The 18588-nt window shown below is 46.1% G+C and overlaps 2 protein-coding genes across 2 annotated transcripts; one reads left to right on the top strand and one right to left on the bottom strand.

Annotated features, from left to right (window-relative positions):
* Positions 1–973: 973 nt before the first annotated feature.
* Positions 974–3940, bottom strand: LOC120695882. Its single transcript, XM_039979094.1, has 3 exons — positions 3236–3940; positions 2834–3122; positions 974–993 (listed from the first exon to the last, which is right to left on the bottom strand). Exons 1-3 carry the CDS (start codon positions 3938–3940, stop codon positions 974–976), a joined length of 1014 nt encoding a protein of 337 aa, XP_039835028.1.
* Positions 3941–12461: 8521 nt separating this feature from the next.
* On the top strand, positions 12462–16869 carry LOC120695031 (subtilisin-like protease SBT4.9). Its single transcript, XM_039978356.1, has 10 exons — positions 12462–12572; positions 12748–12866; positions 13380–13471; positions 14352–14589; positions 14688–15192; positions 15303–15364; positions 15473–15706; positions 15806–15917; positions 16025–16238; positions 16322–16869. The coding sequence occupies exons 1-10, from the start codon at positions 12462–12464 to the stop codon at positions 16867–16869; spliced, it is 2235 nt and encodes a 744-aa protein (XP_039834290.1).
* Positions 16870–18588: the final 1719 nt, after the last annotated feature.

Below are 18588 nucleotides of genomic sequence, written 5' to 3'. Positions count from 1 at the left end.
CTAGCTCCCCGGCCAACTAGCTTCTCGGATTAGCGCACAGACGCAGCGGAATTTGGATGGCGGGAGGAAGAAGATGAACAGTAGACACGAGAGGAATTCGCGCTCAAACGCACGGTGCCGCACACCGCTCTCCAATTCGACTCGCTAGCTTCATCACCGGAGTACAACGTGCATATATAGCCCAAAGGACGCACCCAGGATCCACCACCTAGCCTAGAAACACCGGCACGGACCGCCAGCCTCGCCACGACGCAGATGACGCGCTCTGACGCGCACTCGCCGCGTGCTGGAAATGCTCCCGCCCAATGCGCCCGCTCCAATGGCCACCATCTTCCTCCGTCCTGATCGCCCGCACGACCCGGTCTTCAACGATCCACGTGATCGGCTCCCGATCACGCCGCCGCCCGATCGCCAGACAATCAGCTCCACCACGGTTCACGCGCACACACACGCTCACCCGCGATCACACGCGCGCCACGGACTGGCTCGTGCACAGCCATCCGTGCATGACGCACGCACACGCAGCGCGCACACACGCACTGGACACACGCACAACGCCCGCGCGCACAGACCACGCGCTCGGTGCACACACACAACGCCCTGGCGCGCACACACGCCACCAGGCTTGAACACACGCACACTCCGTCGCCATGATCGTGTCAACGGCGATGGATTTATTCCCACATTCACCCCCTAAACCCAGCGCCCTACGCCGGATCCCAGCGCCACCGACGCCGGACTCTTCAGAGGAGAGCTGCTTGGGTCGACTCGTCGCCGACATCCGCCGTGGCCGCCATGACGACCTCCTTCTTCGGCTTGCGGCAGTCGCGCTCGAAGTGGCCACGGACGCCGCAATTGAAGCATTTGCCAATGCTGGACTTCGCCTTGCGCCGCGCCCGCCATTCCTCCTCCGTGAGCAGAAGCCGTCCGCCCTTTGCTGCTGCCATCTTCAAATTTTGAAAACCGAAGGTCGTCATGCGAAAGCTTTTGCTACTGAAAGCCACAACAGTTGAAAAAACTCTGTTAGGGGGAATCAAGATAAGAAAACACTCAATGCAGTGTAAACACCCATTTATATAACATAGACATAACTGTAATGATATTAACAATATAGATTGTTACTATATCGATTATTGCTAATTTTTGTTCATTTTGATCACAAATGTAGTTTTACGATACTACTGAGTAGCTTCTTGATCCATTAGTAGTCCAGTATCGTTTTAAGTAACAAAAAAATAGCATTTAACTATTTATCAAGCATAAATCGGGTCCATAGCTTAGTGGTAGAGCATATTTGACTGCAGATCAAGAGTTCACGAACTTGGTTAGGCCCTTTGTATTTTACCATTTTCTTTTACTTAATGCTCAATACATTTATGCAGCACAAACAAGCATGAATCAGGCAAAATCAACCCAATCTTGAAAACCTATTATCTATGTATACTTAAAAGCGATGTTATTATCATTGAAAGAATGAAATGAAAAAAAATTGGCCTAGGATTGTTTTTAGCCATCCAACTACTTGATTCTTTTGAATCATCAACATCATAATTGTTTTATTATTATTAAAATTATATGATACGACTTATCGATGTATTTTCTTATTGATGATAATTCTTAGGGACAACCTCAAATGGCCTGCAGCAAGATTTCACTTTGTGATGCCACCGCGTCATCCTCCCATTGGCATCTCCGGTGGCAAAACTAGTGTGGGATTCACTACCACCAGCCTATACTGCATTAATTCGGACACCGTGAAGCCCCCTCCCTACCCCACCCAACCGCCGCCATCCACTGCATTAAATTTGTTGACATGATAGAGTTGTTACGAAGAGAGAGGAGGAGTGTCATGGAATGTGAGAGAAGTATCATCACCACAACACTCCTCCGGCTCGATTATCTAGTTCACAGTCTTAATAACTGTGCCGATGACACTTCTACTGAGACTGGTCTAAGTTGCTGGATTCAAAACCTATCACGTAAAGGCTCCAAAAATCCTAGCCTTTTTTTTTGAAGCAACAGGGCAATCCCTCTTACCCTCTTTAGCAATCTTAATCTTACTGGTGATGACCTCATACTCATTGGGGATGGAGAGGATTGGGGAGGAGTGGTGTTTAGATTTTTTACGAAAACATATCAATAATGCCAGGACCAAATGAGGTTTTCTGAATGCCAGTATCAGACTGACGATTAACTTCAATTTTGACGACATATTCAAAGTCAAATTGTGTTTTTATCAGGCAACAAACTTTGGCAGTTGGATAGAGATTGGACACATCATGACTCGTCTTCAACCTCGTGAGTAGAGCACTATCTTCCTCCCTTGTGGTGTGACATCATTTTCTAGAAACAGAGCTCCCCTGCTCACCCTACCTCCTCCATCTAGGATGACATGGATGCCACAATTGCCCCTCCGCCCGTCCGCTTTCCCTCTCCCCCGCCCCCTCACGGCCAATCTGGCGGTTTGATGTTGCCCGCCACCTTGCCACGCTGCATCATGCCCACTTCCACTACAACAGCCTTGCTTTTATTGCCCTCTCTCAAGTTGCAGAGTAACCCGGATTGACGTGTTTGAACCCATATTTTCATGTGGGTCGAAAATAACAGTTGTGTAAAATGAGACAAATGGAAGGAAGTAGGGGTGCAAATGGGTGATCTTATATGCACCTCTATCCCTCTTTAATTTAAAATTTTGTACTACATCTTCAAAATAGGATTCCATTTTAAAAAGTAGTTAAAAAGGATTGAAGGTGCACCTAAAGATCACCTATTTGCACGTGGAATGCGAATCAAATGTCACAAACATCAACTGACGATGGTGAAGAAAGCCCACCTTTTGACGACTCCCGCACGAGCACGATGTGCACGGCGGCGTTGTTCGGCGGCAGCTGCAGACGGAGTGGCAGGAGCTTCCCATTGATGGGGCTACGGGAGCACATGATCGCATCCTGGAGCCCCGTCTCCTCCTTCAGCATCTCCAGCAGCTCCTCCAGGCTCGTCCCGTTGAACGTCAGGTAGCTCGGCTCCTCGTCCGGGCTCACATCCCCGTCGTCGTCCCCGATGTGGTAGTGGATCGCTCGCCCCTCCACCTTGTGAAGCGGCACCGAGAAGGACTCCGTCGACTGCCCAAACGCAAGCAGTAGCTAGTCGATCACCAATTCACCATGCAGTCATTGACGACTAGCGATCTGATCTACGAATGTGTTTGCTTGGCCAATTTCATCCAACAGATCACCTCGAGCCTGTACAGGCCAGGAGCGGGGGGCGCGATGTAGCCCGGCGGCGGCGGCGGGGGCTGCGCTCTGAACGGCGCCGAGTGCTCTTCCCGATGGTGCGGCGGCGGCCTCAGAGCGGATGTCGGCACGGGAGCGGGAGACGGCGACGGTGATCGGGAGGGAGGCTTGTACGGTGGCGCGGGAGAGGGGTCGTCGGCGCCGGCGCCGGCGCCGGCATCGGAGGAGTCGGGTCCGGCCAAGATGGCCTGGACGACCTCGACGTCCCAGACGACCCACCCGGCGTGCCGGTGCGGGGTGTCGTGAGTCACGGAGTTCCTCCACGGCGGGAGCCCCGCGTTGGCGCGGAGGAAGTTGCCGTACCGGGTGCGGAGGCGCGCGCCGCGGGCGCGCTCTCTGCCGCCGCCGTCGTCGCGGACGGGCACCCACTCGACGGAGGAGTCGAGTCGGTGGGGCAGGGTCTGGAGCACCTTGCGGCCGGAGACGCCGAGGAGGAAGGGCTCGTTGGAGGCGGAGAGGTAGCGGCCGTAGCGGCTGCGGAGGCGGAGCACGCCGGGGGAGTGCGGGACCGGCTCCACCACCCACCGCGCGTTCGGGGACGCCGCGTTCCGGTCCTGGATCACGTGCGCCTCGTCCTCGTCCGCGTACAGGTACTTGTCGTGGTGGCTCCGCAGCCGCACCGTCCTGGCGCGCTCGAACAGCTCCATCGTCGCCGGCGAGGCGGCGGCGGCGCGCCGCGGCGTGGTCCGATCCTCCTGTCGCGGTACGGTGGGCGAGCCACGGGGGATGGAGAGGCTTGACGACGGGGGCACGCGCGCGGTCGTGCCCGGATGCCGGCCGGTGGTGGTGCGCGTGGGAGTGGGCGGGACGCGCTCCGGGGGTTGCGCGCTCGTCGTGGCTATTATGAGCGGAGACGACACAACATGGCGCATGGGAGTTTTGAGCGGTGGTGACACATGCAACAAGGCTCGTCCGCTCTAGTGCAATCATCGGAGCATATAATGAACGGACAACCCAATGGAAGTGCGAGGCTACTGAAAGTAAAATAAAATCGATTTGTTATGTTACTCCACAGGAAAGAGATGTTGAAAACTAAAGAAAGTTATAAATCTTAGTCGGAGTATCCAAATTAAATTTCAATTTCACCAGAATGTTTCTAACAATAATAATATTTTGAAAATAAGACCACACTTGGCTATATTTGCGGAAGAATCTTATAAAATCACTTTTTAACATAAGATAATTAACTGTACTCCAAACGAATACTTTGATAATAGGAATAGGTCATTGGTTTCGGCAAACAATAGACTAAACATGACGAACAAGAAGACTCGACCGTGCCAGCATTCGGGAACTAGGCATCATGATCATGTTAGTCGTCCACATCTTGGAACAATTTAGTTTTCAAAGCGAGCCAATAATTTAACATCACCAACAATTTACTTCCACATCATGTAACGTAATAACCTTTTCATACTTTAATATTCAGATTATACATATTGTTCTTTATAATATTAAAAGTGGTATTCTAGAATTCATTCCATTAAATGTGGTTGTTGTAATAGTTTAATTCAATTTTCTATATCATAATAAAATGTTACATATTGTTTGTTGACTGCATGGCGACATATAATGTATTTTTGATTTATTTGTTCCTTTTTTGTATTACCATTGCCTGCGCTATCATTTACCTGTTTAAAGTGAAATTTATGTTTTGTTTTGCAAGGCAATATTTAATTGTCAGTCAATGGAACATTTTGTATTCAACTAGGAGAACACTACAAGTAATATGCTAGATCAGAACCAATAGATTCATAGAACATTTATCGAACTAGTAGAACAACTTTGTAACGTTAACTATTAGGTCAAATCAACTAGTGGAAGATTTAGTTTCAAGTTGTGAAAATACTGTGATTATGATACATGATTGTTTTCATCTTTTATGTTCATATCAACACACATGCTTCTTAGAACAATGATCATGAAACAATTATTCATGAACATAGATGCTTCTTGGAAGGAATTTATTCGGCAGGATTTTGAACATTAAGATGATACTAGAGTTCAATGCATTTTCAAATTCTTTAATGGTAAATATGTAATTCTATCCATTTAAAGTTCAATTTTCATGTTTTATCCTTAAATCATAGTCTTCACAATTCCATCAATTTTGCATTCTTTAATAGGAAAAGTTGTTCTACCTTTTGTCATTTTTAATTTCTCAAATGGTAGTACAAGAACATCCTCGTTTGGTCCAAAACCTTGTTGGGATAAAACATAGTACCTGATATGATCAAAACAAGAGAATCAGGCTCTGGCTATCGAGAGATACTATTTATAGCCGACATGGATCAATCATTACCCTATAAGCCTTAATGTGTGTGCAAGTAGGTTAACAAGTTTTGTGGGTCGATGGGGCTTCATCCTAGAAATATTGGGTATAAGAGCAAGTGAATAGTGAATGTGCATCTATCCTGTTATAATTTTCACTTTTTTTTCATTTTCCGAATGTATAATTATGCAAAAGTGCATGCTTCTGATTGCCACCATGAATTTCACCACTAATACATGGGAAACAGGGGGTGACTGACCTCCAATTATTTGGCAAGCTAACCTATTGCCGGGCTGGGTAATGAAAAAAAAGCAAATGTTTCATAGCTAGATTTCTGTCACAACATTAATAAATATTATGGTACTTACCAGTTTATGAGTTTTTTGGGGGTTTGTTGTGTTCTTTTGATGGTCTTGCACTTGTTTTCATTGGCTTGTTTATCGAAATACATGGCAATATGCAAAGTAAGTTGACAGGTATAGCCGGAGAGGTCGTCCAATGCATAAGGGTATCTAACAAAAGGCGGGCCCGTATACCAGCAAGTTCAATGCGGACAATTTCAGTGGTCCCCTCAGTTGTTAACTGAGATTAGGAGAAATTAAGAAGTAGCCAACGATGTTTTCTCTTTTTCCTCCCAAGCTGTCACGTGCTTTCTCCTTCCGTTTCTCTTGATCTGTCACCGGTTGTCGCTCGAATCTTTCTTATTTCCTGCCATGGAAATCAATTCATCCCATTCTAGTTCCCCCCTTCCAAAGAAGATGCCAAGTCCATAATTAATGTGTTCGTATTGGGTCATATATGTGTATATTTTTTTTCTTATTATTATTATCTTGTGTTCTTATATTGTTCTTATGAGGTTATTTGTGAAACTAGATCCTGTACAATTTCACTTTTGTGTTTCGAAAAAGAACTTAGAATAACAAATTAAATTAGGTATATACTCCCTCCATTCCAAATTATAAGACATTTCAACAATCTTGGAGAGTCAATATTTGACCAAATTTTTATAATAGAATAATGACATTTATTATATAAACTAAGTACCATTAGATTCTTTATTAGTTATATTTTTATAGTACATCAATTTGATATCATAAATTTTTATATTTCTCTCTATAATCTTGGTCAAACTTGAGATTGCTTTGACTCTCCAAGATTCTTGGGATGTCTTATAATTTGAAACGGAGGGAGTATTTGGTCATTTCATCGAAGTAATCCATTAGTTAAAAGTAAATGTATTTTTCTGTCACTCGATGTCCACATCACAAATCAGTATCACTAATCCTTAACCTCCAAATTCCATTGTACTTTTAAATTTTGACTATCGATATACAATAAGATTACTCACAATAGAAAATACTTTAAAATAGACAATTACCTTTCTTTAAAATGACATACTGTAACTGAATTAGTGGCCAAAGTTTCTACTGCAGAACATTCTAAACTACTTATATTTTGAGTCGGAAGAAGTAATAATTCGCTCATGGTGACGATTCGATGACCGAATCAGGTTTAGGCCTCAAAATGTATGACCCAATACGAACACCTAAACCTGAGGCCTCAAAATAATTGGACGCGATGTCTAAGCATGTTCTAGGTCTTGATATTTCCTGCGATGTCTAAGCATGCGTGTTCTAGGCCTTGATATTTCCTGTTTATTTTTCCATGCCTGCACGTGTCCAATAATTAAAGCATCATTCATGTTTCAGAAAATAAGCCGTCTTTAATTGCCAACAACCAAATTTAAAGGATGACTATATCTAGAGAGGTGCAGCACAAGAAATCAAATTCAAATACAGCAATAATTTTTTTGCTAAGGTCACTAATTAATGGTGCCCGGGGCATGATGCCATTCTTTTAGATAGAAATGAATGCATGCATATTGATGAAAGTTGAGGGTGAGAATAGGCAGCAATGCACGTCATTGCCCATTCATTTACAGCTGCACAGCACCTGGTTTATTTCCACATAAACTAAAGTATCTTGTGCAGACCTAGGGCTATTTGGCCTATATATAGCCACCAACTCCGCGGTGAAGCACTCCACTCCACTCAAGCATAAGTAGAAGCACAAGGAGAACCAAGAGCAGCATAGCTAGCAGCCAGGCCACCATGGCTTCCAAACTCCCCACACAAAAGAGGGCGGCGAGCCGCGACTGGACCTCGCTCCCCTTCGACATCTACACCAACGTTGGCGAACGCCTGCTGGCCGCCGGCGACATCGACTACTACATGGCCTTCCGCGCCGCCTCCCACAACTGGCGCTCCGCCACCAAGGACTACCCAGAAAAGGCGGACTACTCCGATCCCACCCGCTTCCAGCCCAGCATGTGGGCGTTACTTGGCCAGCCGCGGGGCGACCTCATCACGCTCGTGAACGTCGACACCGGGCGGCTCCTCCGTAAGAGCATCCCTCTTCTCCGCAACTACTTCATCGGCGCCACGGGAGGCGGCCTCCTCCTCCTCGGGGAGGCCACGGAGCCCCACCGTGCTAGCGTGCTCAACCCCTTCACGGGCTCGATCGCCCGCTTCAAGGCGCCCGCACCTGCGGTAGGGGTGAGGGCGGTCGCGGTGACGAAGGCGCCACTGATGGTCTTCGTGTCCGGTGATGATGGTAGCATCATGTGGGCGGATCAAAATAGTGAGAGCTTCAAGTGCTATTGGAGCAGTAGTATCTATAACAGTCTTACGTGCATGACGTCCTTCACCGGACTAGTTTACGCTACCGATCAGCAAGGAGCGGTCATCGTGTCGGCTGTTGCTGGCGCCGCTGCAGGGGAACGGATACCCTGCTCTGCGCTAACAGTCTCGATGGACACCATGATTCCTTGTCTTGACACTAGTCTTGACACAAGCCACCTAGCATGGCTAAGCACCGGCAAGTACTACCTCGTAGAGTCTGGGGGAGATCTGTTGCTTGTGACAAGACCACCATACTTATTTGCTAGTACCAATAATCATGTACCGGTAGTAGTTCATAGGATAGACACTGAGAGGAAAGTGCTTGAGCCTGTCAGCAGCATCGGCAGCCGTGCCATCTTCGCCGGGCCTGTCAAGTGCCTCTCCATTGACGCCGACAAGTTCCGGGGCATCAAAGGTGGCTGCATCTACTTCGTGGAACACTCCTGCTTCGAGGCGTCGACTACAAGGCTCCGACCATGAACGTTTTCCATGTTGCTAACGGATGGTGTCCTCCAGAAGGTTGCTTCCGTCCGGTCACCCTCATCCAAGTCTTGGCGGATTACTGCAGGTCTATCCACTATTCTGAACTGTTCGAAATTGAAGCCAGGGAGTCGGGCTTGGACCTATCATCCGACTCCGAATCTGACGAATCCTCGTACTCCGAAACGGATGATGAAGCATTGTTCTTCGAACCTGACGAGTGAGAAAAAGGTTAAAGGCACAGACTGTACCCTCTCTAGAGGATGGCACCAAATTGGTTAAGTTTGCCGTAGTAGTATTATTGTTTTCTCTTTCATCTTGTTGTAATAAGTTACAAAGTTTCGCCACCTCTGTAGTTTGCTAGCCTTTAATCTGTAACCGGCCAGGCATTATTCTTACATGCTACAGCTTTTGTAATCTTTGTTGGGATGTAGCCATGGCTCAATATATGTATCAGTTGCCTATGCTTTGTGAGATAATTAAGTTTTGCAACCTTAGCTTTGGAGTCTCATGACACATTCAAACGATTGTGCTACATTGCAGATCTTTTAGTAGATTGATATGTCTTCATGCACAATTAGTAAACTTTTGGGTGAAGAAATATTTGTTTTGATTTTCCATTTCAACTTTATTTGCTTAGGTTATGGTGGGGTGGGGGGGGGACCAATTGAAGTGTATGGTCCATGCTTTTACAAATGAACACGCAGGCGATTTTCCAATTTTAATTTATTACTTTGCGAGGAGAGCCTAGACAAGAAATAATGCTATAAAGGAAAGAAAACGTATGAAGAGCAAAAAGTAATTACACACTCAAGATTAGATCCGCGAAACAATGCGCACCCTGCTACCGACCACGTTCTCATCTCTTTCTTCACGCTAGCGGGATGAGTCCTTTACAGTAACGTCAGAGGAACCACTCTTCCGCCGTAAAAAAACTTCTTTTTTGTGAAAAAGGTCCTTCCTAGTTTTTGCATTCCATTGAGTCGTAACCCCTTCGAGCGTTCTCCCCACAACGCGGTCCGATTCCCACCTACCACAGATTAGTGCTAAGTTTGCTGCCTTTTTAGTCAGAGAGAGTCTGCTTTCACCCTAGTAGAGTTTTGTGTGTGCTTGTGCTTTGCTAGAAAACTGAGCATCATGCAATCGGATGAGCTGGGGCATCAATATTGTTTGACATGGCCGTGAAGGTTTTAAGATATATACAATTCTCCGCATCCGCAAGGTTTGCAGTAAAAAAACTTTTCTACCTGGCGCCGTTATCTTTTGTGCTTAGATGTGATGAGATCAAAACCAGCTCACCGAACACATGATATTCAACACTTCTTAGTTCTTCACTGTATATACGTCAAGAACTTAATTTGGACTCAAATATTAGTACAAAAGTAAAAAAAGTAATTTGTTTTATTCCTGGTGTGTACTTGTGTGTGTATTGAACAATGGCGAGACTTTCCCTCCATGCTCAACATATATCACCGCTGCCGCTGCAAAATAAAATCTCCATCCACAAGTATGCAAATGCACGTGTTCCTACTGTTGGTAGCACACGGACGGGCCCACATGGGTCATTATTAAATTAATGTACTTCTAGTGAATAACTATATGGATGGATGGATTGAGTAACCCAACATTTAGGTATTTAGGTTAAATGAAAAACCAGACACAAACAAATATGGTTATTTCTGCCCAATAGGAACAATATCAATTGCAGAATTTGTGGAGGATTGACCTCAATCATGTTTATTTTCTTCATTCTTCTAAATAACATAAAGTCACGAAATGTCTTTATTAATTATTTGATGGTAGCATTTCTTTTCATCTCAGGCCGTGTTTAGTTACAAAAATCAAAATTCCAAAAAAAATTTCCAGCACCTGCATGGAGATTTAAATCTAGACGAAATAAAAAACGCATTGCGACTGCTGTCTGTAAATGGCGAGACGAATCTAATGAACCTAATTAGACTGTAATTAGATGCTAAATTGCTACAGTAATGCTACAGTAAATAACCTCTAATGACTGATTAATTAGACTCATTAGATTCGTCTCGCGATTTACAGACAAGTTCTGAAATTATTTTTGTGATTAGTCTATGTTTAGTACTTCAAATGTAGAAAGATGCCTTTTCAAAAACTTTACAACGCGCAACTAAACACGGCCTCAATCTTGTACGAACTAATTCATGGGATGGTCCATGTGGGGCTTCCAATGACAGTGTCACGTATCAGAAACGGTATATATCCATGTCGTCGTTAGCTACGTCACCCTGTCGACAACTTCTCCGAGTGCTGGGACATAGATTCAGTGACATTCCATGGTGATATTCTTGGTGACATTGAGTCACTGACATGTGGGACTCATGTCTTTTAGGTCCCACACGTCAGTGACTCAATGTAACCAAGAATGCCACTGAATCTAAATCTGTGACAGTGCCACACACGCCTGCGCTCCTTCCCTGAGGCTCCCTCCAATTCTTAACGGATCTCGACAGGGACGAGCCTCTTGTGCAATAATGTAGAGTACTCGTCACACTGACTTGTGGCCCCACCTTGATATGCACCAGCTTGTAGAATGCCATTGCTGGCTCCACCACTGCACCAGCTAGCGCCCGTGCAACACCATCCCATGACCATACTGTGGCCATGCTGGCATTGCAAAGCACAACCCATCTGGTAAGCCAACATTATATTATTGTCTTCTTCAAGAAGTACTAATTAATAACCTCCTTTTGGCCACCACATGCAGGAACACTCTGAGCGGATTCCCAGTCTTAATTTGCTAAGCTGTGTACATTTAAGGCCAATCTTAGTGAAAGTGTCATAAGAGTGTCATGAACATTAAATTTGCTAACATGTACCAATAGTATGAGGAGAAAGAAGAGAGAAGTGTCATCACCATGACACTCCACTGGCACAGTTCTTAAGATTCCAGTCTAGATAACTGTGTCAATGACACTCCCACTAAAACTGACCTAAGAATGGAGATGTGTTCTATGCATTCAAGCGTTTCAGGAAGTGAAATGACTAGGGGCGCTGGCATTTTCTGGACACTACGCTAATTGGAAGAGCCAGCTCAAATCTCACTCATTTGATCTCACATGATGCACTACTAGAAAACGGGTTTGCCGGGCAGTTCAAAACGCATTTTCAGGGGCAGTTGAAAATGCATTTTCAATTCGGAATACCCTAATCGGTATCCACTGTAATTGCCATTGGATCTATGATAGCACAGGTTGATGAAGTTTTAATTAATTGCCTAACATTAAGGCCAAACAACAAATTTGTCCTATACCGTGCAGCAAACGACGCGGCCGGGGATATCTGCTAGAAGACGGCGATGAGCGCCAGCTTATTCCAAGGAAACCTTAGCCTAAACCTCTCGTCCAAACCATTCTGGGAAAACCCTTCGGCAATCATCGGCACAAGAATAGCCCGAGATGTTTATTGGCAAGTGCACGCGTACGTGCTGCCGGCCGGGGAGGGCGCCAGGGCACCGAGCGCCACGCCATTGTCGCCTTGCTCCTGCACGAGGGCTACGGAGCAAGCAATGCAGAAACTGCAGGCTGTTGCGTGGCTGCCATCGACGAGCGTCGTGTGTGTGTGTACATACACATATATACATATATGTATATATATATATATATGTATCGAGGGAACACAGGAGAGTGTTAATTAGCTCATGCATCGAGCAGAACCACCGCCCCAACAAGCTTCAATTCTTCATCCACCACGTAGGGTGCGATGATGATGCCTCGTCCCAGAATTCTCCTCCTCCTCCTCCCCCTCGTCGGCGTCTTCGCCGCGAGCACGAGCGCCTCTGAGACGGCCGTCGGCGACGGCGACGGAGGGCAGGTTGGACGGATCTGATCTCTCAGCTGATCGTCGCGCGATCTGATGCTGCAATCGTGCTTGCTTGCTGCATAAATTTTTGTATTTTATTTAATTAGGATCTGCACTGATCTATGCATTTTTCGCGACCTGCGTCAAAGGTTTGTAATTAATTAATTAATTCGTTCTTGAGGAGCAGGTTTACATCGTGTACCTTGGGCATCTGGCTTCGCCGGACCAGTCAGAGTCCGAGGATGGTGTCTCTGCTGTAGAGTTTGCTCATCACGACCTGCTGAACCAGGTCCTTGACGACAGCAGGTCTGAAACTCTCTTCCCATCATGCTAGGCAAATCTTTTTAGAGTACATTTCTTTAGCACGTGCGGCAGGATTAATTATTTTACAAAGCTATTAATTGTTGCAGTAGAACAGTACAATACTACTAGTATACATGAACCAAAAAACAAGAATATTTCTCCTATTTTCCTCTCAAAAAAATTCCTCAAAAAGAATAATTCTTCTATTCTAAGATGTGTGCGGAGACCTCTATATATATACTTGGTACCAACCTTGGTTACAAAATTTTAAAAGAAGTAATATCAAGTTGATTTGAGAATATATATGAAAATAGTAGGGTGTGTTGGGTTTGACGAATGAAATGGTGATCATGATCATCTGTTCTTAGCTATAAATTACTAACTAATTAATCCTAATACGTACGCCGGGGTTCATTAGAAAACAAAAACAGTTTAGCATCGGTTGGAAGCAGACTATATATTCTTTTAAAATACAAAGATTGGAGCTGAAACCAACGTTTTTTTTGACTTTTACAGCTCTGCTTCAGATAGGATCCTCCGTAGTTACAAGAGAAGCTTAAATGGATTCGCAGCAAGGCTGACAAAACAGGAGGCACATGAACTATCTAGTATGTCAAAAAAAAAAAGTCCAATTTTCACTCTCGAACTATCGCAAAAATCTGATTTTCAACCTTCAGCTACGAAACCGGATAACATATGCCATCCAACTGTTAAAACTGGACAAATTTGGCTTTTGGGGTGGTTTTGAAGGTGGTTTTGTATTTTCTAAAAAATTAAATAAATCTAATTAGATCTAAAAAATCAAAACTAATTCATTTTAAATCAGAAAAATATGAAACTAGTACTAAATTTTTTCTAAAAATGTAATGTAACCTATCTATTATTGCTCCATTTGAGTCTTAGCTATTAATAATAATAGGCATAACTACAAGCAACCAAATATTATGAATATAAATAAATTAGATCTGAATAGCTCACAAGTCATGTGACAATAAATAGGTTACATTTTTAGAAAACTTTTGGTACCCATTTCATAATTTGTTGACTTAAAATTAATTACTTATAATTTTTTTAGTGTAGAATTGAATATTTTTAATTCTCACAAAATAGAAAATCACCTTCAAAACCACCTCAGGGCCCAAATTTGTCCGGTTTTGACAGTTGGATGGCCTATGTTGTCCGGTTTCGTAGTTGAAGGTTGAAAATCGGACTTGTGCGATAGTTGGAGGGTGTAAACCGGACTTTTCAAAAAAAAACGTCTCTTTTCATTTTCCCTCGTTTTGGCTGGAAATATATTGCTTTATTCATTCATGTTGCATTAAGACTAGCTAATACACCAATGCAAAACCAATGCCATACAGGTTAATTCAGCAAGGATATGAAAGCTCCGTCAACCAGATCACATCAAGTTTTAATTTGTTTGACCAAACCTAGGAATTCTAGAGACATGCCTGAACCTAGCTCTTATCCTCTTTTGCTTACGTTTAGGCATGGATGGCGTCGTGTCAGTCTTCCCAAGCATGACCTATGAGCCGTTGACCACAAGATCGTGGGACTTCTTGGGCTTCCCTCAAACGCCCAAGGACGAGCTACCGTTAGAAGGAGATATCATCGTCGGCATGCTCGACACCGGCATATGGCCCGACTCGCCGTCCTTTTCCGACGACGGCTTCGGCCCGCCGCCGAGCAAGTGGAAGGGTGTCTGCCAGAACTTCACGTGCAACAAGTATGAACATGATTTTTCTTCAATATCAAAGAAGAATCTATGACAAGTTTGTAACACGAATGACTCACCGTTGAAGAATCTAATGTCGTGGCGTGCAGTAAGATCATCGGAGCTCGCGCCTACAGGAGAGGGTCGAGCGACGGCCTGTCGCCGCTCGACGACGAGGGCCACGGCAGCCACACGGCGTCCACGGTGGCCGGGCGGGCGGTCGGCAACGTCAGCTTCGACGGCCTGGCCGCCGGCGTCGCCCGCGGCGCCGTGCCGGGCGCCAGGCTCGCCGTCTACAAGGTGTGCTGGAGCGGGGGCGGCTGCGGCGGCGCCGACATCCTCGCGGCGTTCGACGACGCCGTCGCCGACGGCGTGGACGTCATCTCCTTCTCCATCGGCGGCCCGATGCCGAGGCAGTACTTCCTGGACGTGGCGGCCATCGGCTCCTTCCACGCCATGCGGCGCGGGGTGGTCACGTCCACGGCGGCCGGCAACTCGGGGCTCTCCGGCGGGCGCGTCTGCAACGTCGCGCCGTGGATGCTCTCGGTGGCGGCGAGCAGCATCGATCGCCGGTTCACCGACAGGATCGTTCTCGGCAACGGCGAGACCATAGTGGTTAGCGCTGGAACTAAACTTCTTTCTGTCCTACTAATAATCTTTCTTCAAAGAAACAAATATCAGATTAAACGTAGGAAAACATTGTTCTTTACGTTCTTCTCTTGCAGGGAGCCTCCATCAACACCTTCCCAACGCTAACAAATGCTACACTTGCATTCCCCGCCAACGGGTAATCCAAAACATTGTAGCCCATCAACTCGATATTTTGCAGAAATTTCGTCTCAGTCGAATCGATACCGGCAAAATTCCTCACAAAAATTCTCTCGTTCCACTATAGGTCCTGTGATCCGGACAACCTGACCGGAGGTTCCTACAAAGGGAAGATCGTCATCTGCCTGCCGTCGGCCAAGATCGGCCATCCGAACGACGGCTCAGGTCCGCTCTCGGCCGGCGCTGCAGGCGTCGTCATCGTCAGCCGCGCACCCGACACCGCCTTCGCTCTGCCGCTCCCCGGCCTCACGGTGACTCGGGACCAGTTCGACCAGATCATGGCGTATGTCAACAGCACTAGGTGAGCTCACTGACCACACTCAGCTTGTCAGCTGAATTTTACCGTTGCAGTTAAATTCGTGGCTGATTGCTTGTCTGACGATGCTTGGCTACTTTGTAGCAATCCTGTGGCTACCATTGATAGAACCGAGACAACGGGCAATCCACAAGCTCCGGTAGCCGCCTCGTTCTCTTCTCCGGGGCCGAACCTGGTCACCCCCGGGATCTTGAAGGTGCTTGATGATAAAGTTCACCAACATCTGCAGCAGTAATTCTTGGAAATAAATGTCACGTTCAGATTAGGAAAATGTTACAGAACTTTTTTTTTGTTCTTGTGCAGCCTGATCTATCGGCCCCGGGGATCGACATCATAGCCGCATGGACGATGCTGTCGTCGCCGACGGGCAATCTCCACGACAACAGGAAGGTTCCGTACAACATCATCTCCGGCACGTCCATGGCGTGCCCGCACGCGAGCGGCGCCGCCGCGTACGTCAAGTCGTTCCGCCGCGACTGGTCGCCGGCGATGATCATGTCGGCTCTCATAACCACCGGTCAGTCTCGCACGGAGCTCCGCAACTTTTCCATTATCTGCTCAGCTCGGTAAACAAGTTCGCAACGTGTGATGCTGACGCAGCCACTCCGATGAACACGCCGGCTAACTCCGGCGGCACTGCGCTCAAGTACGGCGCCGGGCAGCTCAGCCCGGCGAAGGCACGCGACCCGGGCCTCGTCTACGACGCGGCGGAGGGCGACTACGTGGCCATGCTGTGCGCGCAGGGGTACAACGCCACGCAGCTCGCGCTGGTCACCGGCTCCAACGCCACGGCCTGCCCCGGCAGCGGCGGCAGCGGCTCTGGCGGCGACCTCAACTACCCGACCATGGCGGCCCGCGTCGAGCCGGGGAAGAACTTCACCGTGCGCTTCCCGCGCACCGTCACCAACGTCGGAGCCGCCAGCGCCGCGTACGACGCGAAGGTCCTTGTGTCTGCAGAGGCGGCCAAAGACCTCGCCGTCGATGTCTCGCCGAGCAAGCTGGAGTTCACCGCGCCGGGCCAGAAGGCCTCGTTCACCGTGACGGTGTCCGGCGTGGCGCCGGTGGCGGAGGGCCGGGTCCACTCGGCGGCCGTCGTGTGGTACAACGACGAGCACCAGGTGAGGAGCCCGGTGGTGATCTACGCATAGCGGAGGGACAGGATTAAAGAGAGATGGAATCCAACGGCTGGAAGTGGCACGGTGCAAGGATTTTAGATAAAATAAAAACCACTCGGTAAATTTCTTACCAGTTCCAGATAAGTTTTTTTTTCAAGAATTTTACATGCCAGGAATAAACAGTGAAGATCATATGGGTTACCAAAGATGCACCATTTGAGGCCATAAATTTGATGTGTTCCTAGTCACCAAAACAATCTAAGGCCAGTTTTAGTGGGAGTATCAGCATAGTTATCAAGGTTGTAAACTATGTAATCGAGCCGGAAGAGTGTCATGACGATGGCACTCTTCTCACATTTCATGACACTCTACCTCTTTCTTTATAATGAGGCTGGCATGTCAGCAGATTTAATGCCCATGACACTCTAATGACACCCCCACTAAGATTGGCTTAACATACACAATGAATGTTGGGTATATTTTCAGTATTTTTGTTATTTTAGTTAGGCAAGATGTCAAGAACAAAATCTCGATGTACATATTCGTAGTGCGAGATTTCAAATTTCAGTTCATTGATAAAAAGTGGAAGTGTATGGACTTCACTTGAGATGAGGGACCGCTTATGTAATGACAAATTTGATGAAACCACAAATTTAAAAGGAACCAGGCATCAAAAAAAATAAATTTGAGCCAAGGAGCTCATGGCGCAGTGGCAAAGGCCACTGGCCGGGAGGCTCCCGCCCAAGGTTCGAACCCTGGGTGCGGCACCTTAAACTTCAGAAGTCTCTCTTGGGGTATCACTTTCGAAAGAAAAACAAAATAAATTTGAGGAAACAAATGTTCCCAACGAGTTTTATCACAATGGCCAATTCAATTGGCAAGTTCCTTTATCTCCTACTACCTTAGGAGTTTTTGTACAGATGTCATTGCAAAATTTGAACTTCTAAGATACACAATTACATTCGCGTATTCAGAATGATGCCATTGCAATCTTGTGAAACTATATTCTACATCTCAAGCGGCCCTGAACCCATGTGGAGGCGTCCATATTTCCATATGGATTAAAATGCCCATATTGCAACCTCTCTCCGCTCAATGACATGAAACCCCATATGTCAACTCCTTCCTTCATCCTTTCTTCACCTTAAACTTCAAGGGTCTCTCTTAGGGTATCTCTTTAAAAAAAATAAAATAAATTTGAGGAACCAAATGTTCCCAACGAGTTTTATCACAATGGCCAATTCAATTGGCAAGTTCCTTTATCTCCTGCTACCTTAGGAATTTTTGTACACGTGTCATTGCAAGATTTGAACTTCTAAGATACACAATTACATTCGCGTATTCGGAATGATGCCATTACAATTGTATGAAAACTATATTTCTACTTCTCAAGCGGCCTTGAACCCATGTGCAGGCGTCCATATTTCATATGGACTAAAATGCTCATATTACAACCTCTCTCCACTCAATGACATGCAAACCCCATATGTCAACCCCTTCCTTCATTGTTTCTTCCCCGATGGTCTGGAAGCAACAAGACACGTTAGAAGCAGTATGTAAAATAAATTGATTTATATATGAAATATAGGTAGGGATCTTCCCTGTTGATCCCCTAAAAAAAGTAGTGTATATCTTTTTCCTAAAAAGATGGATTACATTCAATTAGATTTTTATATGCTATCTATTTTTTTTTTCAAAATGTATACATTTATCTAAATTATCAACATATATTTGAACGCATGCCGCGCTGTG

This window comes from Panicum virgatum, chromosome 2K (genome assembly GCF_016808335.1).
Source record: "Panicum virgatum strain AP13 chromosome 2K, P.virgatum_v5, whole genome shotgun sequence".
In the NCBI taxonomy this organism is placed as follows: domain Eukaryota; kingdom Viridiplantae; phylum Streptophyta; class Magnoliopsida; order Poales; family Poaceae; genus Panicum; species Panicum virgatum.
The sequence above is the reverse complement of the archived record's forward strand: the minus strand, read 5'-3'. Positions and strand labels throughout refer to the sequence as shown.